The sequence below is a fragment of the Propithecus coquereli genome, unplaced genomic scaffold (genome assembly GCF_000956105.1).
Source record: "Propithecus coquereli isolate 6110/MARCELLA unplaced genomic scaffold, Pcoq_1.0 Scaffold167, whole genome shotgun sequence".
Classification (NCBI taxonomy): domain Eukaryota; kingdom Metazoa; phylum Chordata; class Mammalia; order Primates; family Indriidae; genus Propithecus; species Propithecus coquereli.
In genome coordinates this window covers 2,842,631-2,868,109 of record NW_012141302.1, presented here as the reverse complement: position 1 = coordinate 2,868,109, position 25,479 = coordinate 2,842,631, and the positions used below count along the sequence as shown (strand labels likewise).

At 35.3% G+C, this 25,479-nt stretch overlaps 1 protein-coding gene across 1 annotated transcript in view; it reads right to left on the bottom strand.

Moving 5' to 3' along the window:
- The window catches only part of DNAH7 (dynein, axonemal, heavy chain 7), a 233,491-nt gene that overhangs the window by 197,435 nt on the left and 10,577 nt on the right, over window positions 1–25,479 (bottom strand). Inside the window, exons 5-12 of the mRNA XM_012641642.1 lie at window positions 24,824–24,896; window positions 19,978–20,103; window positions 12,011–12,130; window positions 8,695–8,878; window positions 7,874–8,053; window positions 3,553–3,825; window positions 2,643–2,770; window positions 250–328 (exon numbers count right to left, since the gene is read on the bottom strand). Coding sequence (XP_012497096.1) covers window positions 250–328; window positions 2,643–2,770; window positions 3,553–3,825; window positions 7,874–8,053; window positions 8,695–8,878; window positions 12,011–12,130; window positions 19,978–20,103; window positions 24,824–24,896 — 1,163 coding nt within the window. The remainder of the gene's footprint in view (window positions 1–249; window positions 329–2,642; window positions 2,771–3,552; window positions 3,826–7,873; window positions 8,054–8,694; window positions 8,879–12,010; window positions 12,131–19,977; window positions 20,104–24,823; window positions 24,897–25,479) is intronic.

The following is a 25,479-nucleotide window of genomic DNA, read 5'->3' as shown; positions in this document are numbered from 1 at the left end:
AGGATTTTTAAACTAGTCACCCAGCTGACCCAACTGAATGAGTGACCCAACAGAGTGATCTCGTTGAGACCAGAAGAACCGTCAGGAGCATCCAGCCTAAATTCCCAAACTGCAGACTCATGAACTAAGTATTTTAAAAGTCATTATGTTTAACCTCTATCTTAACTTTTGAAGTGATTTGTTACTCTGTATTATTGTATCCATAATTAAAGGATACACACACAACTATAAAGAGTCCATAAACAATACCTTCATTTCCATTAGTTCTGTTGTATTTGGAGGAGTGCTAAGAGCTTTTTCAGCTATCTTCTCAAATTCTTCACATAATCTGAAACACGAGGCAAAACCAATCTTACATATTTGCAATTAAATTTCATTCTATAATATATTCCTGTACATTTTTAAATGTTCCATTGCATGAAAAATAAAGTAAGATTATAAATTATCTACATGACATCTAAGGAATTAAAAGCAAATTTGTGTACATTTACTTACCTATTCAATACACATTTAATGATCATCTGTTATATTTCCAACTATAATATTAAATGACAGAGCTACAGAAATGAATCAGAAGTAATCATGGCCCTTGACCAGTTCACTATCCAGTATGGGAGGCAGGACTGTAAGCAATCATTTCTAACCTAGAATTTTAAGGGCTCTAACTGAGATTTGGTTAAGATGGCACAGAGTGATTAATTCTACTTGGTGGGAATGGTTGAAAGGGGTGTGCATGCTCAGAAACATCTGGTAATATGCAAATATTTCCTACTGATTTGGGTTGTGGCCAATATAAACAAATAACTTACTCTGGGGCAGGAAAAAGAAGAGTAGCAGGAACGAAGGAAGTCCAGATTAAAACATGTAGAAAAAGTCTTCAACAAGGTGGGCTGTAAGGTGAAGGAGAGAGGAATAGCATGGCGATGACGCTGGGTTGAAGCAGGGAGTTGGAAGGTGAAAGATGGTTTTGAATATGTTTGTAAACTTCAGAGGCAGAATCAACAGAGAAGGAGAGATTTAAACTGAGGGACACAGAGGGGACAACTGATGGAGCCAGGTCCAGAAGCAACGGAGGCAATAGGGCTGCGCTCCCAGGCACAGGGAAACTTCGAGTGGAGTGACAGACTCCTGCCCTCTAGGGATATGAAAGGTGTCTTAGAGAGGTGAGTTGAGCCATGCAGGGGCAAGAAGTTAAGGTCATTCATATCTAATGGCTCCTGTAATTGTCCTGATATGTCTTCTGTACATCCAGGGAGTCTGGTGAGAGGAGGTGGCATAATAAGAAGAAAATGGGAAAAAGTAGAACTGGCCTCAGCTCAGAGGGCATTAAGGGGCAGGAAAAGTATCTATGAAATTTAAAAAATATTTCACCCAGCATGAAAAGCTGTAAGTGACGTTTTCACTATTCTTCCAGTACTTTTTGAGGAAAAGATGCTTTAAGCTAAAAATATGACTCTGATTCCTAGATAAGGTACCCAAGCCTGATCCCCTTCCACATGAGCCTGGGTCCCCAGCCTTCCCCTCACCTCTCTTCCCTCTCAGTGTCTCTGAAAGCAACACAAACCACTCCTAGTTCTTGAAATACACCATGCCATTTTCACACCTCACTGCTTTCTACACAGTATCTTCTCTACCTCAAATTCTTTCACCCATCCTGTTCACCTGGCAGACTCCTCCTCATCCTTCAAAATGAAATTCACACATCACTTCCTCTTTGCAGCCTTCCCTGATTTTTTCCTCTCCTCCAAACTTCACCCTGGGAGAAAATTAATCATGCCCTTCTCTGTCTGACCTCTGTTGGCTCAGTACTTACTACACCCTATTGTAATTTACTGGTTTGTATGTCTACTTCCCCTTCTATGTTGTAACTTCCTTCAGCAGTTTTATTCATGTTTAGAGCCTAAGTGCCTAGTCTTGTGCTTAACACATGGTAGGTAAATAAAGCTTGGAAAAAAATATTCTTACTGACCTATTTTTTCTCTGCTACCATAATTGTAAAATGTATTCTGATTATTTGAGTTCCCTGCCCCCCACGTAACTGATACCAGTAAAGAGGTTCCTAGAGCAACCAGCATCAATTGTTGGAAGACTAGTTACACTAGTTATACTTCTCATTTTAAATAAACAGGTATTCTGCTTTACACATTAGTATTCTATGAATTTACTTAACATGGGTTGGTTTCCCTAAAAATCTCCAGGTTACTCAACAAATGAGTTTCCATATAAAATAACAAGTTACCATGGCCTTCAACAGTAATTATAGTGAGATCAAGTTTCAGAGTTGAGGGTCCCTTAGGACGCATGACAACTACTGTGTAAATCCACTTTGAAAACTCACTTTTGTATTGATTACACAAATTTAAACTTCTAAAGTTAGGCAACGTCTACTCGTGCAAGAGAAATGCAAACACATTTTAATACCACCTTACCTCACACAATTGGGGAGGCACATTTATGGTGAAAAAAATAATAATACTAATAACCATATCACAAAATGACACTTAAAGCCAAGTATTATTAGAAATAAGTTTTACATAATCTTTTGGATAATTTATGATACTTAATCCGTTACTTCAGATAAGTAACAGTTGATTCTATTTAACATCTCCTTCCAAAAAACAGAAATATAATCACATAAATACCTTGTATTTACTTCCTGATGATCTCTGAACATTTTGGCTGTAAGTTTCCCACAAATAATATCTGCTCGTTTCACCAAAGCTCTGATTAATTCATCACAGTGCATTTCGAACATTCCTAAACGAATAGTCTGCAATGGATTAAAATTTTAATAAACATAAAAATAAATAAAAATGAATAAAAGATTCCCACGATTTTTCCTTACCATAATTTTAATTTTTTTTGTGTGTGTAATCTAACAAGATCGAGTTTTTTTTTTTTTTTTAAGAAAATATAATGCAGGGAGGGTTCTCTGAATACTCATTTGTATTTTACAACTATCTTCTGGGTAAATATCCTTGAAGAGTTTGTTATCTTGGAACCAATTCTATTTCAGAACAATAATGGATATAAAAACCTTGGAGAATTAAATAACGATATTGCTAAATCAATAATGTAGGTTTCAAATCTTATATTTGCTCTGTACAAAAAAAAATACATGTTCATGGTAGAAATTTGGAAAATGTAAAAAAGAACAAAAGAAGAAAATTTTAAATTACTAGTAGCCTACTAAACAGAGGTAACTACATTTGGGTGTAATTATCATATTTTCCAAAGGATTTATAAAGACTAAGTTAAAAGAAATTAGGTTCTTGGAATTTGGGGGGGACAAATTTCATAAAGTACTTAAAAATCGGAGTTGTGGTTCTAGAGTTTCAGCTACATGAGCACAAGAATAGTGTCTGTCGTATCTAGCTCCTCATACCCAAGCCTTACCACAATGCTTGGGACATGTCATAGGCTTAATAAATATTTTTCTTGTTGATAGTAACAGCGTATTTCCTCACCATAGGTTCTAAAAATATATGCTAATAAAACTGGGAAAAGATCATTAGGTACAGATAACAGTTGTACAAAACTGGAGTCATTTACCTTTCTAGATGTGTACTGTATTTCCTCTATTAGTTTCTGGTATTTGCGAATTTCATTTATTATTTTCTCATAACTCTGATTTTCTGCAAGGAAGTCATCTGCATCTTGCTCAGCTTTTCTGGTAACTAAAAAATCATACTTGTCATAGAGCCTGCGGTGCTCAATAGGTGCCATACTCTCTCTGATAATCACGTCCTTAATCTTTTCTTTGTGAGCATCTACAATTTCATTCAGAATTATGGGTTTCAAGGTTGTTGGTTTAGACTTACTCTCCTAAACAAAGAGAGAAAAATAATATTAGTTACTTAAAATACCTTAGTTAAAGTAACCATATCATTTATCTTTGTACAAATGCCAGTCTTACAATATTTTCTTTTTTTGTTCACAAGGTCATTTTAATTTTATAATCTATAATCTACAGAAAGATATTCAGTGTAATTATAGCAGTATTTTAAAACTTAGATTTCATACAATTTTTTGTTTTCTTTAAGGCTACCTAGTTGTGTTTTGTTTTTCTATATGGATGAAAGAACAGTCACTTGAAAATATATACAAAATAAGATACAGGATATAAAAACAGTAAAATATATATTTTTAAGTTTTATTTTATTTTTAATTGATACATAATTATTGATATTTATGGGGTACAATGTGATGTTTTGATACATGTTTACATTGTGGAATGATCAAATCAGGGTAACCAGTAAATCTATTACCTCAAACATTTATCATTTCTTTGTGGTAAAAACATTCAAAATCCTCTCTTCCTGGCTATTTTGAAATATATAATACGTTATCATTAACTATAGACACCCTACTGTGCAATAGAACACCTGAACTTATTCCTCCCATCTAACTGTAACTGTGTACCCACTGACCAACCTGTCCCCATCTTCCCTTCCTCCTAACCTCTGGTAACCACTATTATACTCTCTCCTTCTACGAGATCAACTTTTTCAGATTCGGCATATGAATGAGATCATGCAATATTTGTCTTTCTGTGTCTGGCTTATTTCATTTCATGTAATTACCTCCAGCTCCATCAGATTTCTGTAAATGACAGGATTTATTCTTTTTTACTTGAATCATTCTTTGGTCAATTAAACTCTGTTAAATTTAATTTGTCTTAAGCTTTTCTTTTAACACTGGTATTAAATTTTGAGAGATAGGCTTTACAAGAATAGGGTAGCCCACAAACAAGAACAGGTGTAGAGTAACTTTAGTACTGTCGTGTGGTCAGAGAGGATTTATAGACAGAAAAAGGAAAATGATTGCAGAAAACAGAATTGAGGTACAGAAATAGCTGGATTGGTTATACCTCGGTATTTGCCTTATTTGAACATGGTTTGAACAGTTAGCCTCCTGTGAGTGGCTGAAGAGGGGGGCTTTGATTGGCTAAGACTCAGTTATTTGTTATAAGAGTAGGTTAGATCACATTTAGTTAGGTTATAGTTTACTATGTACAAAGAAACGTTTAGGCCAAACTTAAAACATGCAAGGAGACATCTTTAGACTAAACTTAACACCAGAAAAAATATCACTCTCCCCTTGAGAGCTCTAAATTAACTGTTTTAGTTACAATTAAAATTTCCCATATTTTTCTTTTTACTTTAGAAACCAGGAAGCTTGGGGACATATTTTATAACCATAAAGTCACAGCAACTATATTCATTTGGATGATTATAATAGTTACTTTACTTAGAACTTTATCTATTAATTCATATCTTATTAACTTGTTATATTTGTCTGTTTCATAAGTGACCTCAAATCATTCTTGAAAAAAGGCAGGCTATAAATAGAAAAGAATGCAAAAGATAAATTGGAATTACACAAGGGACAAAGTAAACAGTAAGTTTCTTGAGAGACTTCTCTTCATGGCAATATGAGGAACAGACATTTAGAAAATAACTACCTACTTCAAAACACATGAACATGCCGGAAAAAATGCTAAATTTATCCTTTATAATGTGTAGCTAAGGAAGCAAAAACAAGAGAAAGTGTGAGGGGCCAAAATGAGAGAATTCATGAACTGAGAGAGGTCACTATACACAGAAGTGAACAGCTGCCCCGGGGACTCTGCTGATCCCTGGTGGTCTAAGCTTTGCTTTAATGAGTCTCCAGTAAGGCGGTTGTTTGGGGTTGGAGGGCATGGTGGCTGTCAGGGAACAAAGCCTCAAACCTGAGCAATACAGGAAGTCATAATTGACATCCCACATAAATTCAAGAATACTGAAAGGTGACACAACCTCAAAGTGAGGGTTCTGAAGAAACGAAACTTTAGAATGTTGAAAGGTGACAGAACCTTTGAATAGGGGGACGTTTGAATAGGAAAGTAAGGGAATGAAATATCCTGTTTTGCCTTGTTCTCAATGGGGAGAAAAAGATGGTTGCCTTAAGAATTTGTAAGCACGAGCTTATTCTCATACAGTATTCTCAACACTGCCAATGTTGTCCATGAAATCATTAAGCAAGAATTTAGCTTAAAATGGTCCTTGTTCTCAGGAGTACCTCTCAAGAGAATATGCAAATTACAAAGGATCCAACTTAAACTAAAGTCTCAAAGACTTTCCTGCATAAAGTTCTTACAGGCATAAGCATAATAATAGAGGAAAAGTACCCAGAGAAATAAACTACCAGGACCAAGAGTCAACAGCAGAATCAGATCAGCAAAGACCACAGATATTGGAAGTGTTGGATATAGAATATTAAAAATATTTTATGTGTGTAAAGAGAAGTACAAGCTTAATGAATACATGACTATCAAATAATATGAATAAAAGACTATCAAAAATGACCAGGCCTATTGGAAAAATAACTTTATGGAATTTCTGGACAATAGAAATAAAATAGTAAAAAATTAGAAGCTCAGTGAAAAAGATAATGTCCTATAAATGGATAATTTCACAATTATAATGTTAAGTGAAAGAAACAAATTACAGATTACTTACAAGATGACTCAACTTATACAAAGACATGGAAAAACCAAACAGAAATTGTTTAGGAATATTCAGACATGTAGTAACTCTAGTTTAAAAAATTATGGTTAATACTCCAAAATACAGGATAATGATTCTTTTGCTATAGGATGGAAGGACAGGCATGTGAACAGGAAGGAGCAATGGGGGAGAGCTTAAAGGTATCAGTAATATGCTATTCTTTGAGATGGGCTACACTTGTATGTTTATCACAGCACTATTCACAATAGCACAAATACGGAATCAACCTAAGTGTCCATCAACAGATGCATGGACACAGAATATGTGGTCTATATACACAGTGGAATACTATTCAGCCATAAAAAGAATAAAATCATGTCTTTTTCAGCATGGATAAAACTGGAGACCATTATCTTCAGTGAAACAAGGCAGACACAGAAAGACAAATATTGCATGTTCTCACTCATAAGTGGGTACTAACAATGTGTACACATGGATGTAGAAAGTGGATTTATAGACAATTGAGACTTGGAAGGGTGATGGGATGTGAGGGGAGTGGATGATGAGAAACTACTTAACGAGTGCAATGTACATTATCTGGGTGATGGATACCCTAAAGCCCTGACTTGACCACTATGTAATCTGTGCATGTAATAAAATTATGTTTGTATCCCACAAATTATACATAAAAAAGTACGGGCTATAGCTGTAGCTACAGTTAACACAGGTGTTAACTTCATTACTATTTAAACATTTATACACTAGTCTCCTGTACTCTTTTGTATATATATGAAATGTTTGTAAACTATTTGAAAAATAGAAAAAGAATAAGAAAGCTACTGATTTGACTTACATACTTGACTTATTAAGTTAGGGAATTCTCAGACATGCTCATTTCATATACCAGACTGCAATAACTACTATTGAAATGTCATAGATAGGATCTATGAGTTGAAAGTACAAAGACAGGAGCTCACTATTTATGGAAAAAGGTGTATGAGGAGAGTAATGAATTGGAGGACAGTTTTACAGAGCTGGAAGAGTATAATGGAGGTCTACAGCATGGTATGAATGCTACAGAAAATGTCATGAAAGCTACAGCAAACATTCATGGACTGCTTCAAATCTGATCACAACTTCAACTCCTTCCCCTCAGAAAGTTTTCAGCTAATGCAAATTGAAGACTAGACTAGGAAAATAGATACCTATATTTTAAGAGAAGGTAATAGGAAAAGGAAATTTTTTTTAGCAAAACTTTCTTGTAAGCCAATGTTACTAGGTTATTTATATCCTGTGAAGCAGAGGATACCTGTCTACACCCTTCAGAAGTTACCTGAAGTGAATATCATTATGCAAATTCAAGCAATCAGATTATCCTTACTTACCCACTTGGAATACAGTTTTGTCTCAACTCTTGGCACAAAACTGACAGCTTTAATCATGACATCATAAACATTTAGGAGGATATCTATGTAGTCATTAAAGTCAGGTTCAAACTTAATGGTGTCATTATCAAGAATCAGCCTCATGATGAAACCTGGATGTTCAAAAGCTCTAATAGAATCCTGCAAAAAAATAAAAAATTTGACATGCGTAATTTCATATATAGATCTAGATATAGATATGAATTGTGATAGACTAAGGAGTGCACCAGTCCCAATTATAACAGAATACATGAGAACCCATGCATCATCTAATGTCCTAGACAACTAAGCCACGGAGGAGCTCTACTAAAAAGAGCAAGAGTGATTCCAAGGTAGACTTGCTGGTATCAAGTATCCATTGGGCCTACAGGTCAACTACAGGGTCAAGGTCCAAGAAAAACAAGGGTGTGCATAGCAGTGGGGTTCTGGAATCGTGCAAGAAAGAGCCCACGGAGAGATTCCAAGGCCCTGCGCACACTATAATAAGACCTCCTTCCAGAGACAGAAAAGCCTACTCGCAGTAACTTTCCCCAGCCATCATGACCCAAACTTTCCAATTATGTGAATTTTCACTTGTTTTCACTAATACTCACCTAATGTGATGATCATATATTCTAAATGTGCAGGTTGACCCTAACTTTTTTAACAGATAAGTGTAATAGGTCTAAAGATATACTTTCTGCTCTCTCATTAGTAAAGATATTTTATTTCCCTCTCTGAAAGAATTGAAAATAAATAAACTAATTAATAAATGCACATTGGTGTAACTGAACTGTACTTACTGGGGGTTGTGCAATTAAGTCTGTGAAATCCTGCATGGAGACTAAAGCAAGGTTCTGCAGCTGTAAAGTCATAAGTGCAGCAGCACAGTTGAAAAAAGATTCCAATTTGGCACTGCTGTCACCAGTTGGCAATTGCTTCTTTTTATTACCTTGGTAATAAATATTCTGCACTTCTGGAAACCACCTTGAAAGAACAAAAGACTTTTAAAAGTCAATACTTTCAGTGAATTACTCCATTTACATTAAGCATTAACAGTAATTTTTGGACATCCAAAGGTCTTCACAGAGAGGTATATTGCGAAATGACATTATCTACTCTCTGAAATGTAAGTGCTAGAATATTTCACTTCTGGGAAAAGATATTTTTAATCTTAGCCAATAGAAAATGACTCAGCAAGGTGATGCTGTGAGAAAGATGTAAATCTAACTCCTGGAACTATGATTCCTGCACTTTTTGAAGAAATACGAGAACTAACTTTATTGGATATTATGAGATACTCCTCTCCACTCTCCTAAATGTTCTCTAGGGAATGTATTCATTTGTGCTAAAACATGAATAACTGATTAAACCAAGGGAGAGCTTGTACCATGTACAATCCATTTGGTATTTCACACTATTCTGTTTCACAATGACTTGAAAACACAATATAAATCAATAAAATCTTGTATTTTATTTTCCCATTTCCCTTAATGTGATATCCTGAAAGAGTGTCTGGTCTAAAACAAAGTTTCAAATATGTACGTAGCCTTGTAACAAAAGAATAATAATGAAATTTTATATAGAGGTACATCATGATAAGTGAGGTTTTCAGCTTACAAAACTACTATCCAACGCTACAGAAATAAACAATATTGATATCTTCTTTTATAAGAGATAATGGATTTTTTAAAGAGTCTATATAATTTCAGGAGTTGCTTGAATGTTCCAAGAGAGAAAATCTAAGTTTTAAATATATTTAGTCAACTCTTCAACAAAATACGTGTTGTCTACTACATACTAAGAATAGTGTCATACAAGATATTAAAAAGTGGCATCATCATTTCTCTCACAATTATTAAGCAATATGTCATAGCAGGAAAAAAACTGAAGTTAAAGGATAGAGATAGGGAGGGGGTAGAAGAGATGAGTATATTCACACCTAATGGGTGCGGTGTGCACTGTCTGGAGGATAGACACGCTTGAAGCTCTGACTTGGTGGGGCAAAGGCAACATACGTAACCTAAATATTTGTACCCCCGTAATATGCTGAAATAAAAAAAAAACCCACACACATACACATAAAAAGGATAGAGATATAATTTTCCATTTTAGTACTGGAGAAGGGTTTCATAATGAAGATGGTAATTTCACAATAGCCAAGATATGGAATCAACCTAAGTGGCTATCATTGGGTGAATGGAAAAAGAAAATGTGATATATATACATAATGGAATATTATTCAGCCATAAAAATGAATATAATCTTGTGATTTGCAACAACATGGACGGAACTGGAGGACAACATATTGAGAGAAACAAGCCAGGGATAGAAAAACAAATATTGCATGTTGTCATTCATATGAGGAAGCTAAAAAAAATGATATCATAGAGGTAGTGAGTAGAATAGTGGTTACCAGATGCTGGGAAGAGTCGGGGGGGAGAGATTGGTTAATGTTCTAGTGTTTGATTGTACAGTAAGGCCAACTAGAATTTATAGTATATTTTAAAATAGCTAGAAGAAAATACTTGGAATGTTCCCAAAGAAATGATAAATGTTTGAGGTGATGGATATCCAAATTATCTTGATTTGATCGCTACACATTGTATCCCATAAATACCTGTACCCCATAAATGTTTACAACTATGATATATCGATTCAAAAATTTGGTAAGTAGGGCCTAGGGCTCAGAAAACAAAATCTTGAGACAGATGAAATCATGAAATTGTTAAGAGAATATAAAGAGAGAAAACAAAGACTTGAGGAGCCCCACTCTTAGGGGATAGTAAGAATAAATAGAGCCAGAAAAAGAGATAACGAAGAACTAGAGAAGCATAGGGCACAGAAAAACAGGTTTCCAGAAGGCTGAGTGATAAACCACGCTAACTGCTGAATAGAAGTGGAAGATGAGGACTACGAAAAGACATTTGGGTTCGGGTTTGATGTCATAATTAATCATTTGCTAACTGTTTCTCCACTGTGAGCTGATGTTCTGCCTTTTAGTCATTACAAACACATTCTGACTCACTAAAGTATGGTCAGAGACTTCCTTTCTTAGAATGAATCAGGAAGCATCAAGAAGAGAGACAGCTAATCAATCTACATTTCTTAGCAAAAATTATTCAATAAAAGTTTGTATTCTGTACTTTGACATGCATTTTACTAAAAAATTTACAGTGCTAATGTATTCCTACGGTGTAACCCAGAAGTTATAGATCATGATAATTTACTTGTACTCTGTCCTTAAGATGTCATTTTCTTCTCTGTAATTAATTACGGGGTTTCATTCTTCACCTCTACTCTATTTTTATGTTAACAAAATACTAATATGAAATAAAAGGTTAAAGTTTTTTCAAGTAATATCAGATTAAGAATTTAGTTCTAACATATTGGAGACGAAAAAAAGATAAAGGAAATATTTAATCTTAAATAATCAAGATACATTTCTAAGTAACTTTTATGCCAGAAGCTTAATGTCCTCTGTTATCTTAAATCTGATCCAATTTTAATGTCCTATTTATAATAACTTAATAACTTAATGACTTGTGGTATAGACAATTTTCCTATATTGTTTCAGAGTATACTTCTGGCACCCACATCATGAATTATTATATGAGGCTATTCCATTCTGAAAAGCCAATCCAAGGAGATGTTTAATTGTCATTTGTTAAGACTAACTTCCAATGAGACTGTAAATTCATTTAAACAATATACTTTCCCCACCTAATCATTCTTTAAACTCTTCTGCACCCCCCATCCAAACACAAATGAAAGGAGGCACAGCACCTCGCATGTGTTAATAGTAGACGTCAAATACATATCTGGTGAATGATTAGTTGATGATTATTCCTGCAAGGTATCCAACACCCCTCTCAAAGCAGAGGTAGAAACAAGACATTTAGAAAAAAGTAACCATTTGTCGTGATCATTTTAGTTTCTGCACAATCTATGCTTTGTAAACATTATAGACCAAGGCAATTCAAGACATTATATTTAACTCTCATATAAAAATGATTAAAATCTTATTAAAATGGGATTTTCTAAAAGCAGTTAAAATGCAGTACCCCACCATCACATTATTAAACTTATATTTTCCTACATAAAACTTTAAAACTTTACACTTTAAGTAGAGTCTCTTTGGCAGATTCCATGTGTTTCATGACAATGGTCTGAAAATTTGACAGCTCTAATGCATCTTGGCGATTGTGAAATTCTTCAATATCAATTAAACGTAATTTTCTGCAAGAGATAAAATTGAACAGTAATTTAAGAACAAGGTTTTTTTGGTATTTAATATTTTTGCTAATCAGTCCCTTCTCAAACATGTCATATTCCTAAGTTTTATCATTAAAACCTGTGTTCCATAAAACTAAATATTCTAATGAACATTTGTTATTTTTTGTCTTTTTAATAATAGCCATTCAGACTGGGATAAGATGATATCTCACTATTGTTCTGATTTGCATTTCTCTGATATTCAGTGATGTTGAGTATTTTTTCACATACCTGTTGGCCGTTTGTATGTCTTTTAAGAAATGTCTATGAGAAAAGTTAAAAAATTTGAACACATTACATAGAACGTGAAAAAATAGATAACAGAAACCAGGAAGGATGAGTTGGGGGGAGGAGGATAAAGAGAAGTGGGTTAAAGGTTATAAACATACAGTAAAATAAAACAAATGAACCCAATATTTGATAGCAGAATAGGATGACTATAATTAACAAAAATGTATTGTACTTAGGTGACGGATACCCTGAATACCCTGACTTAATCACTATATATTATTTATATACATGTAACAAAATTTCTCATATACCCCATAAATTTTCACAAATAAAAAACTAAATATTCAAGAACAAAAGATAAATTCAATTGGAACACAATATGATACGAAACTTCACTGTGAAGTAGAAGGTTGCAATAACTGGGACTGATGGATATCTTAGACTGGTTTGTGCTTTCAAACTATAACAGTTTGAGCAAGAAAAGAGGTGGGGGCTGTATGCTTACAGGATCCACTGCTCTGAAAACAAAAGTTACACCCTCTCTGAAAAGAAAGCAGCCCCAAATATCAGGGAGCAATGGGGTGGAGGAGTCTTATACCTAATTAAGATCCAGTATATCAAAATCTTTTGAACCTGTCTGATCTTTTTAAAGAATACAGGGCCCTACTCAAATCATCAGCTTTCAGTACAATCCCTCTTTTGACTACAGTGCTATGGGTCTCTGTTATATACATGGTTTACTTATCTAAGAATTTTCTCTGGCAGATTAACTAAAAAATGAAAAAACAACATTAGCATTAGTCATTGTGTTATTAAAAAATCACATTTAATTTTTACTTAAAGATCAATATAAAATACTGGTTAGTAAACAAAACACATTTCAAATCTATTTCTTATTTTATTTTATTGTTTTATTTTAGAGACAGGGTCTCGCCCTGTCACCCAGGCTGGAGTGCAGTGGTGCAATCATAGCTCACTGTAACCTCAAACTCCTGGGCTCAAGCGATCCTACTACCTTAGCCTTCTAAGTAGCTAGGACCACAGGCATGTACCCCCATGCCCAGGTAATTTTGTATTTTTTATAGAGAAAGGGTCTCAGTATGTTGCCCCGGCTGGTCTTGAACTCCTGGCCTCAAGCAGCAATACTCCCACCTCAGCCTCCAAAGTGCTGGGATTACAGGACTGAGTCACTATGCCTGGCCAAATCCATTTCTTTATATTCTTTCACAAGCTAAAATTCATCTCTTAAATTGTAATGCATTCAGTATATGACATCAATAACACATTAGGCACAAAGTAGGTACAACCATTGCGACAGAACCTTTCACAATGTGTTATTCTGGACAATAAGCAGTGTAATGTTCAAATAAAATATTTCTAAAATATAGCCTAACAGCACATACTAACCATAATCTGATCTCTTTGTATGCTTCTTGGTCAATTATTTCAACATTATTTTGTGTTTTAAAACTAGCTGTCAATGAGGATACAGATGCATGTGATGTGAAACAGCACTGAATAAGAAGTAGTTGCCAGGGCACGAGCTCTAGAATTCCCTTTGCCATTGAGCCACAAGACCAACTGTTCTTAGTTCCTTAGTGTCTGATTTGAGATAAAATTCTAGGCACAGGCCACCATCTTTGATGTCTTGAGATTGACAAGTTTAACAGTACAACTTTTCCATGAAATCTCTGCTAACAACATTGCTCATTTGGTCAACAGGCTGAATTGTTAAAAAGATGGGAAAAATACTACCAGATACTGTTCCCACTTTCTTAGGATGGTCCCTACAATCATCTAGCAGTGGAACAATAGTTTAAACCATCAGTTTAAAACAATAGAAAGGGTCAGGAAAAGGAATACTACTCATTATGCATTAGCTTGAACATGGTTAGTGAAGGGAAAATACTTATCTAAGTCTCTTTGAAAGTTTTTTGATGATGAGTCTTCTAATCACCAAAATCACTGCATTTCAATTTTCAATTAGTAGAACCAGATAGGTCCAAACCACCCAGGCTGTGAACCTCAGGATCTTCTCTGAACTCTTCCTATTCTTTATCTGCCACATCCAATCAGAAGTAAATTTCTGCGGACTCATCTGTTGGTCACTGCCCTGTCCTGCCCTCACACCTGCCATGTGATACTCATCACAGGCTGAAACCCACCTTGACTCTCGCTCCTTCACTGGTTTCAGGCAGAAGGAATTTCAATATTCCTGAGCTAATATTCTGGAGTCAGCATCAAGTCGGTTTCTGACTTTGTTCCCTGGTTCTCAAAACCAATCGTCTCACTTCTTACCAGAACAAAGTTGCCCCCACAAATTCCACTCTAAGCGTCTACATTCCCTGCTCGTCCGGTGAATTTTTCCGTTTCTTAGAAATGTTTTGCTTTTGCCAGTTCTCATTTTTTTGTAACTTTCAAACTAGGACACTAGAGGCAGTGATCTGCACTTGCTTTTTTCACTTAATAATACATCCTGGAGACTTGTTCATATTAGTACCTTGAGATTTTTCTTACTCATATTTTATAGCTGCATAATATTTCATTGTGGGAATGTACTGTAACTTATTCAACCAGTGCACTATCAATGGATGCTTGGTTATTTCCAGTCTTTTACTCTTATTAAAAAATGCCACTATAAAGAACTTAATACCTATATCACTTCCAACATTTTCAAGTGCGTCTATAGGCTACTTTTCCAAAAGTAAGATTGCTAGATTCAAGAGTAATTTGTAATTTTGACAGGTATGTCTGGATTCCCCTCAAAAGGGAACCCATTTCTCCAAACTTCACCAACAAAGTGTGATATCAAACTTTTGGAATTTTACCAAATTTGGAGGGGGAAATGGTTCCCAGTGTTGTTTCTATTGTAATCTCTTTGCATTTCTCATATTATGAGTTAGCTTAAATATCTTTTTAATATGTTTAAGAGTGATTTAATTTGTTTCCTGAGTGTTATACAGTAAATGAATCCATAGCGTTCTGATCTAGCATTATTTTCCTGGGATCACCTTGGTCAAATCATGAATTTTAAAAATCTGTTTTATCTTTTAAAATGAGCTTAACTTTCTTAGACATCTGCTTTTTACATTCAACTACTATAATTTATATCACATTATAATTATTACATTCTGTTGTGATCTTCACATATACATTATTTTTTTTAAGGAAAAATATGTGTGTGCTGTGTAGGTTGTGAGTGCATTACAAATGCTATCTCTACCATTAAGTGGGTTCTGTAAGTGTAAATACCAAACGACAAGAATTTACACATTCCCATCTAGAGAGTATCTTGTCAGGTTTCCACACTCATGCATCCTAGAGTCACTCAGATCATTTTTTGCATTAACATCCCCCAATCCATTGCCACACATAAAGATGTCCTATATTTTCGAGGTCTGCTGAGATATGGGGCAAATCACTGTTATCCAGAGTAACAATGCCCTGTGTTTCATCACTGGCTACTACTCAGAGGGGAAGCACTTGTGAACATCCATCCCACTCTTAATACTCACATAGAGAGTAAAAACAGCCTATGCCTTCAAAGGCAACAACATAGGCGTTGTGGGGGGTCTCTCTCCACCCATAGACTACACAGCTTCTTTCCCATCTGTCTTTATCATGGATGCCTTGAAGTCAGCTTCCGTTGCTGCTACTAAGGCCTACCCCACCATAACCATGGAGCCTCATTTTAAATACATCCACTATTCACTGTTTTTTTTAAATCTCAGCTTTGTTATTTTTTTCTTCCCCTTTCTTCTTTCATTTTTTTGTCTCTTGCCTCCTGACATTGTCTACCAGACCATTTATAGATAATACTATGCCATGGAGTTCCATCCCTCAGTATCTACCTCAGTGTGTTCTGGGAGTTCCATCTGGGAATGGATATAAAAGAAAACAACTTATGGTATTGTTTTGAAAACGAAATGCACTAATGTATGCACACATCCTTTGTGAAAGTGATATATGACTTCGTGATTGCATGCAAAATTAGATCATGGGCCTTGTCATAAAGAGGTATTTGAACCCCAATATCCAAAAGAAAATAAATAAGAAAAACATGGGACAAAGAGATGACCTCTTTCTGTTCATTATAAGCCAAATTAAGAAGACAAAGAAACCCACACTGTACAATGGAAAGTTGGAAGAATGCACTTCCTCACTGCATGTAGTCTGAAAGCCAAAGCCAATTTTAAGGTTCCTAGCCCATTCTCTGAAGTCACCAGAGGCCATGAACTATGAGGCAAGGTCTGAGTATGCTTTAGAAATAAAATATAATCTGATTATATTCTATAGGCCTTGGTTCATTCAGCCAAGTAAGTTGACCCTGGAACTCCAGAGCCTTCCATGGTGTACAACCAGGAATGAAGAGGGAAGGGAGCAATAAACCAGAATAATTAACCCATATGGAGAAGGCAGAACTTCCTGGAAATGTTCTTGAATGGAACTCCCTGCCCAAGCTTTCCTGCAAAAGGGAATCACTCAAAATTTATAAAGAAATCCTGCCATAAAGGAAATGAGAAGGAATTCTGTAAACAGAGACTCTATATGAACAAAAATACAAACTCTTATTGAAATACATACATAAGATTGAATATTGAAATACATTCATAAGATACGAGCAAACACACTTAATTACACATATATATTTTCCAAAATTAATATGAAAAGGTAGTATATTCCAATCAGAATACAATCTTTTCTTTCTGTCCATCTTTCCACCTTTCTTTTGAATTGTATAAAATAGCTTTAAATTTAATAAGGAAAAGTGAATTTTCAAAAATAGCCAAGAAGAGTATAAAAAAAGAGTGGAGATCTCCCTTACCAAATAAAAGAACATACTATGAAATCGCCTTAATCAAATTATACAGTATTTGTACAGCAAGAGATTCAAAGATTAGAGGAACAAAATAGAGAATCCAGAAAGATATTCTGTAGATTACCATAAATTCTATAGATTTCTGTAGATTAAAGAGCTTAATCTATGACAAAGGTGATAAATTCAATTAACGGAAAAAGGGTAGATTGTTTCACATATTACATAATGCTGGCACAATTGGCTATCTGGAAGAAAACCAAAATGAATCTCATCTTACCTCAGAGGCAAAAATGATCTCCAGGTAGTCAAAAAACTAAAATGTTTAAAAAATATAAAAATAAAAACATTATAAAATTTTTACAAGGTAACCAGAGAGGTCTCACATATAAGCTACTGAGTAGGGAGACCTTCTTTACCAAGTCTAGGAATTCGGAAGTGAGAAAAGAGAGACATATTTGACAATATATCAAAGGAGACTATAAATGCAGCCAATGGACAAATTATAAACCCAAGTTTGAGCAGTTGATTGATTTGTTTGTTTCAGTTAACAAGCACAGAACTAAAACTTCTATTATACTAAGAGATTATCAAGTTGATAAGAAAAGGCAAAGAGCCAAACAAAAATGGACAAAGGATGTAAGTAGAGAATTCACTGTCAAAAAAATCCAAATAACCAACCAACATATAAAAAGATGCTCAAATTCCCTAGTAGTCCAGCAAATGCAAATGGAACTAACAATGACATAGTATTTTACATTAACCAGACAAATGCTCTAATATACATAGCTAGAGTTTTGGAGAAAGAAGTTCTCATTTACTGTTGGTAGAAATATGATGTATTAAACATTTCTGGAAAGAAATCTAGCAACATCTCCTAAAATGAAAACACAAATATGCTTTGATCCAGTAATCCCACTTTTGAGAATCTATCCCAGGGAAACAAAAGTGCCAGTAATAAGGACATACGTATAAGGTCATTTCCTTACACATTATTCATAGTAGCAGAAGCTGAAAGCAAAATGAATGTCCTTAATGGAGGTACAGCCGAAAAAAATGATGATTCAGCCACACCATGAAAAACTGTACACCTACTAAAAAGTATAAATTATAGCTATACTAGTTCAGTCATAGGAAGTTTTGTAAAATATTCTTGAGAAAAGTAAAATACAGTAGTTAAGTATGGTCATTTTTATACAACGAAGACCAAAAAATAGTATATATGTGTACATATGTATGTACATACATATGTATGTGGCTATATGAGCATAAAGAAAAATGTGGAAAGAGACCTACTAGATTGTTATCGTGCGGCATTTAGCTGGGTTAGTGGAAAGAAGAGTAAGTATAAGGAAAAGAAAGGCGAGTGGAAGTCAAGCAAAGTAAAGGCAAAAACAGACTGCATTTTAAAAGTGTGTAGGTATTTGTGTAAAATTTCATACACATTGGTACAAAGAAATTAAATTAAAATTTGTTCAATAAAGGAAGATGGGAAAAAAGAGATGGAGTAAGGAAAGAAAAAGGCCTTAGACACCAAAAACTCACTAATCATTTTACATACGGGAAAACTGAGGCCCAAAGGACAGAGAGCCTATAATCAGATGGTGTCAGAGGTAGGGCAAGCTGGGATGGCTTTGCTTCCTGGAGCGGTCCCAGGGGTAGGATGAGGGTAGGTGCTGGGTGGGCTGTGGACTCCAATGATGACAGAGTTCAGAGAAGTTGGTGAGTAAGCGCCCCCTAGTGTATATCCAGGGGGTTTCTGAGGGCAGAGACAATAGCTGTGCTTCTGTACCGCCCACTGAGCTTAGCGCACTTCTAAAGGCAGCAGCTTTGCCTTTGCTGGTCTGAGGGAGGCAGGGCAATGTGCTCGTTTATTTTGCCCTCATATAGTCAGAACAATACATGCAAGAAAAACCAAGGAACCCTGGAGAGCAAGTCGCATGTAAGCCAGGCCGCAGTCGGGTGGGTGAGTAAAGGCTCACCAGACCACCCTTCATACCTAAGATTTGGAAACCAGGTTGCATCTCATTTATCATAAGGGCACAGACAGATCCAGCCTTTGAGAGACCTAAAGGGAAGCCCTCTTTAAGAAAAATAATATAAATCTGTATTACTTTTGCAAATTTTATGAAAACATATGTTCACGTGAGCATATTGCTAGGATGCCTCCGAGGGCCTGGGCAGGGGCGTGCAAGGGAGGGACATGAAGCTGAAGCTCCTATGCGGCGTGCGAGGCTAACCCTCCTTGGCCCAAGGGCCAAGCGCTTTCCTCCAGCAGTACCCACCAGCCTTTATGTCCAGCTCTGCCATGTGCCTCCTACACATGGCTGCACCGTCCCTGCCAAGACAATGCCCTATGAGGCTCGGCCAACATCCCCCAAGAGGCATCCAGAAACGTGACCTCATGCTTCACTTGAGCAATATTTTCTAGGTTTCTCAACCGTTTAGAAGACTGGAGCAGCTCATGTTCCGTGTGACGTAAAACAAGGTATGATAATTCAGGCCCTTAACTGTGACTACCCTTAACGCATGTGTGGTAATTGGGTGGGGAAGAGAGGGAGAATTGGGTTAGAGACGAAAAGCAATGTTCACCATTTGCTCTATATACTTCTACGTTGTTTATTTAAAGCCATGTTTGAATGCATACCTTAAAATTATAATTAATGTTTTACTTAGCAGTTAAAATGGTAAAAGAATAATTAAGGTTTGATAAAATAACTTTCAACTCTCTTTTAAAAACCTCAGTAAAGTCAGAAATACTCACTTAAAATTACTGTGCCACAAATCTAGCACAGCCAGCATTGTGGGGTTCATTGCATTCAAGTGATCCCTCATATAAGTGCTTGCAGCTAAAAAAGATTTCCTCCAAGGTTTTGGCAGAATTTCCATCCTGAAAACAGAGAGAAAATATTTCATTATCTTCTTTAAAAATTAAAAGAAAGTATTTCTATAGTAAATGTACTTTTTAAGTAATAATGATTTAATTTTAATAAAAATATGAGCATGCATGGTAACAACAAAATATGTAATAATGTGTTAAAATATATAAAGATCATACTCTTTATGGTTTAGTATCATTTCATTATAATAAATAATGATTATGAAATTAGATTTGAATCTTTAACACATAAGGTAACTAATCTTTTTTTAGATATGTCTCACTATGCTTGGAGTGCAGTGGCTCACTGTGCACTGCAGCCTCACACTCCTGGGGTCAAACGAGCTTCCTACCTCAGTCTCCTGAGTATCTGGGACTATAGGCACATGACGCCACACCCGGCTTACTTTATCCTAGTGAGTCTCTAAGAATGTACAGAAACAGATCAAACAGAAATAGCAGCCAGCTATCTTTCCTATACATTTTCAAAGATTCTCTATTAATTTCAGAACACACAATATTTAAATTTTCTCTTTATTCTTAATTTTTTTCTTTATTTTTAAAACATTTTAAGGATATAGTCCAGCCTGCCTATAGAAATACCCTTGAACTTTACCCTCTGTTAATATGTAAAGGTCATTTACAAATTACACTCACTAATGTTCTCATTTGAAGACACATTTACAGTTGGCCTTTGAATAACACAGTTATGAACTGTGCCTGTCCATTTATACATGGATTTTCTTCTGCCTCTGCCACTACTGAGAAAGCAAGACCAACCCATCCTCTTTTTTCTCCTCCTCAGACTATTCAATGTGCAGATGATGAAAATGAAGACCTTTATGATAATCCATTTCCACTTAATGAATAGTAAATATATTTTCTCCTCCTTATGATTTTATTAATAACATTTTCCTTTCTCTAGCTTACTTTACTGTAAAAATAGAGTATATAATATAAAATATGGTTAGTTGACTGTTATTGGTAAGGCTTCTGGTCAATAGTAGGCTAATAGCTAAGTTTCTGGGGAGTCAAAAGTTATACATGGATTTTCGACTGCACGGGGGGCCTGCGCCCCTAACTCCCACATTGTTCAAGGTTCAGCTGTATTCTGTAATTCCCATGATTTGAATAATCATCTTTTATATATTGAAGATGTGCCATCTTCATCTTCAGAGCATATTTAAACATTTATATTTTATGTCTGTAATTTTTTTATTCTTACCAATTTTCAATACTTACTCTTATTTTATTATTACACAAAAAGCTTAATTTAGTTTTTCAGGTGTGGCCATACCACCTTTACAAACACAAAGGATGATTTTTGTCTTTCCCCAAGAGAAAAGCTGTTCTCTACATAAGATATATGGAAATGGCTACATAATTTTTTGTGTGTATGTGTGTTGGATGGGAAACAATTTGGGGCACTTTTAAATGATATAAAAGAAAGAAAGTAAAGCTGTATTGGTTACTTCATCACATAAAAATAAGTTCCATTCTTCAAACTATTTAAGAGATGTTAATTATTTTTAGAAAAAATACATAGCAAGTAGATTTTCCCATTGTATATTCTACATTTTAATCCATGCAATAAATTGAAATACATTCTATATATGCATATTTTCTGCAATGTTCCCAAGGTGCTTTTGTGCAAATTGCCATTAAGCTTTTATGTTCCTCCCATATCTGAAGCCTATGCTAGTTGCTGTGGAGAAACAAAGACCTATATCAAAATTCTTTCCACCAAGGTACTTATGTTTTAACCATTTACATGTCCATCTGTCCAGGTGTCTGTGTCTACCCATCTATCCACCAATTTGTAAGTGTATCATAGTGTTATAGCTTAAATACATAAATAAAGTAAGCATTATAGCTTAAACACATAAATAAAGATTGTAAGAACAATCAGTTTTATACAGGCATACCTCAGAGATATTGTGGGTTTGGTTCCAACCATCACAAGAAAATGAATATTGCAATAAAGCAAGTCACACAAATTTTTGGTTTCCTAGTGTATGTACATAAAAGTTATGTCCATATTATACTATAGTCTATTATATAAAGTGTACAATAGCATTATGTCTTAAAAAACAATGTACATCATTAATTTAAAAATATTTTATTGCCAGAAAAATGCTAACAATCATCTGAGCCTTCAGCAAGTTGTAATCTTTTGCTGGTGGAGGGTCTTGCCTTGATGTTGATGGCTACTGATTGATCAGAGTAGTAATTGCTGAAGGTTGGGGTGGCTGTGGCAATTTCTTAAAATAAGACAACAATAAAGTTTTCAACATCAATTGACTCTTCCTTTCATGAAAGATTTCTCTGTAGCATGCAATGCTTTTTGATAGCATTTTACCCATGGTAGAAATTCAAAATTGGAGTCAATCCTCTCAAATCCTGCCACCGTTTTATCAACTAACTTCATATAATATTCTAAATCAGCAGTCCCCAACCTTTTTGGCACCAGGGACTGGTTTCATGGAAGACAATTTTTCCGGGGGTAGGGAGGAGTGAGGAGGTGGAGCTCAGATGAAGCTTTACTTGCTCACCGCCACTCACCTCCTGCTGTGCAGCCCCCACCCACCCCATTCCTAAGTTTCATGGAAGACAATTTTCCCACAGACAGTGTGGGGCGGGGGGACAGTGGAACTCTGTGGCCCAGTCACTATCTGCAGCCTGGAGGTTGGGGATCGCACTTCTAAATCCTTTGTTGTCATTTCAACAATGTTAGCATCTTCACCAGGAGTAGATTCCATCTCAAGAAACTACTTTCTTTGTTCAGCCATAAGAAGCGACTCCTCATTTGTTCAAGTTTTATCATGAGATGGCAACAATTCATTCACATCTTCAGGCTCCACTTGTAACTCTAGTTCTCTTGCTATTTCTACCGAATCTATAGTGACTTCCCCCCTCCAAAGTCTTAAAGCTCTCAAAGTCATCCATGAGGGTTGGAATAAACTTCTTCCAAACTCCTGTTCATGTTATATTTTGACCTCCTCCCAGGATCATGAATGTTCTTAGTGGCATCTAGAATGGTGAATCCTTTCTAGAACATTTGCAATTTACTTTGCCCAGATCCATCAGAGGAATCACATTATCTATTGGAGCTACAGTCTTATGAAATATATTTCTTAAATAATAAGACTTGAAAGTCAAAATTACTCTTTGATCCATAGGCTGCTGCATAGATGTTGTGTTAGCAGGCATGAAAACAACATCAATCTGCTTGTACATCTCCATCCGAACTCTTGGGTGTCCAGGTTCATTGCCAGTAAAGCAGTAGTATTTTGAAAGGAATCTTTTTTTCTAAGCAGTAGGTCTCAAAAATGGGCTTAAAACTTTCAGTAAACCATGCTATAAACAGATGTGCTGTCATCCATGCTTTGTTTTTCCATTTATAGGGTACAGACACAGTAGATTTAGCAAAATTCTTAAAGGCCCTAGGATTTCTGAAATGGTAAATGGGCATTGGCTTCAATTTAAAGTCCTCAGCTGCATTATCCCTTATCAAGAAAATCAGCCTGTCCTTTTTAGCTATGAAGCCTGACATTGACTTTTCCTCCTAGGTATGAAAGTCCTAGATGGCGTCTTCTTCCAATATAAAGCCGTTTCATCTACACTGAAAATCTGTTGTTTAGTGTAGCCACCTTCATCAATGATCTTGGCTAGATCTTCTGGATGACTTCTGGTTTCTAAATCAGCACTTGCTGCTTCACCTTGCACTTTCATGTTATGGAAATCGCTTATTTCCTTCAACTGCATGAATCAACTTCTGCTAGCTTCAAACTTTTCTTCTGAAGCTTCTTCACCTCTGTCAGCCTTCAAAGAATAGAGATTATTAGGGCCTTGCTCTGGATTAGGCTTTGGCTTAAGAGAATGTTATGGCTGGACTGATTTTGCATCCTGATCACTAAAACTTTCTCCCTATCAGTAATAAGGCTGTTTTACTTTCTTACCATTTGTGGCTTCACTGCAGTAGCATTTTTAATTTCTTTCAAGAACTTTTCCTTTGCATTCACAACTTGTCTAATTGTTTGGCACAAGAAGCCTAGCTTTTGGCCTGTCTGGGCTTTCAACATGCCTTCCTCACTAAGCTTAATCATTTCTAGCTTTTGATTTAAAATGAGAGACATGCAACTCTTCCTTTCACTTGAACACTTAGAGGCCATTGTAGGGTTATTAATTTGCCTACTTGCAACATTGTTGTATCTCAGGGAATAGGGATGCCTGAGGAAAGGGAAAGAAATGGGGGAACAGCCAGTTGGTGAAGGAGTCAGAACACACACATTTACCGATTAAGTTTAATGTCTTATATGGATGCGGTTTGTGGTGCCCAAAACAATTATAATAGCAACATCAAAAGTGTTACTACTATATTAATAATATGGTGATCACCATAATAGATATAATAATAATTAAAATGTTTGAAATGTTGCAAGAATTACCAAAATGTGATACACAGACACGAAGTGAGCACATGTTATTGGAAAAATGGTGCTCATAGACTTGCTTGATTCAGAGTTGCCTTCAATTTCTAAAAAATGCAACATCTGCGAAGTGTAATAAAGCAATGAAGTATGCCTGTATTTGAAATACATACATACAGATATATTCATATATTTATATGTAAATTACAAACATATATATGAGAAAATATAATTGATACATAACTATATAAACATAGAAATGGTCACATAATCAATATCCTTAGAGAAATGTGATTACTTACTCAGCACGATGGGGTGGAAGTTCATCTGTCTTTTTATCATCTTTTTCCCTAGGATCTTTTAAAACAAAATCAACTAAAAGAAAATTGAAAAGTTCTAATAAATAAATTTATATTAATTATAGCATATTTTCAAGTAATTACAAAATTAACTCTATTAAAATTAATTGCTAATTATTTAAATTATGTTAAAGTTGTTTAATAATGAGCAATTTATGCATTTATGAATAGAAGAAAATTTTAAGATTTATGAAAAAAATCTATCATGTCTGTGTCTTTGAGAATATATGTTCCCTTTCTTAACAATGTGTCACTCTTTTTTCATTTAAAAAGGATAACTGCAAAAAATAAAAATAATAAAAAGGATAACTGCTTTTAATATTACATTTTCCTTTATAGCTATTCCACCAAAAATGTTCTTGTTGAACCAAAGGTCAACAATACAAGGTAGTAGTAGTTTTCTTTCACTGAGGAAAGGCATGTACAGTTGGCCCTCTATATCCACACATTCTGCATCTGCAGAGTCAACTAACCATGGATAAAAAATATTCAGAAAAAAGGCCGGGCGCGGTGGCTCACGCCTGTGATCCTAGCACTCTGGGAGGCCGAGGCGGGCGGATTGTTTGAGCTCAGGAGTTCGAAACCAGCCTGAGCAAGAG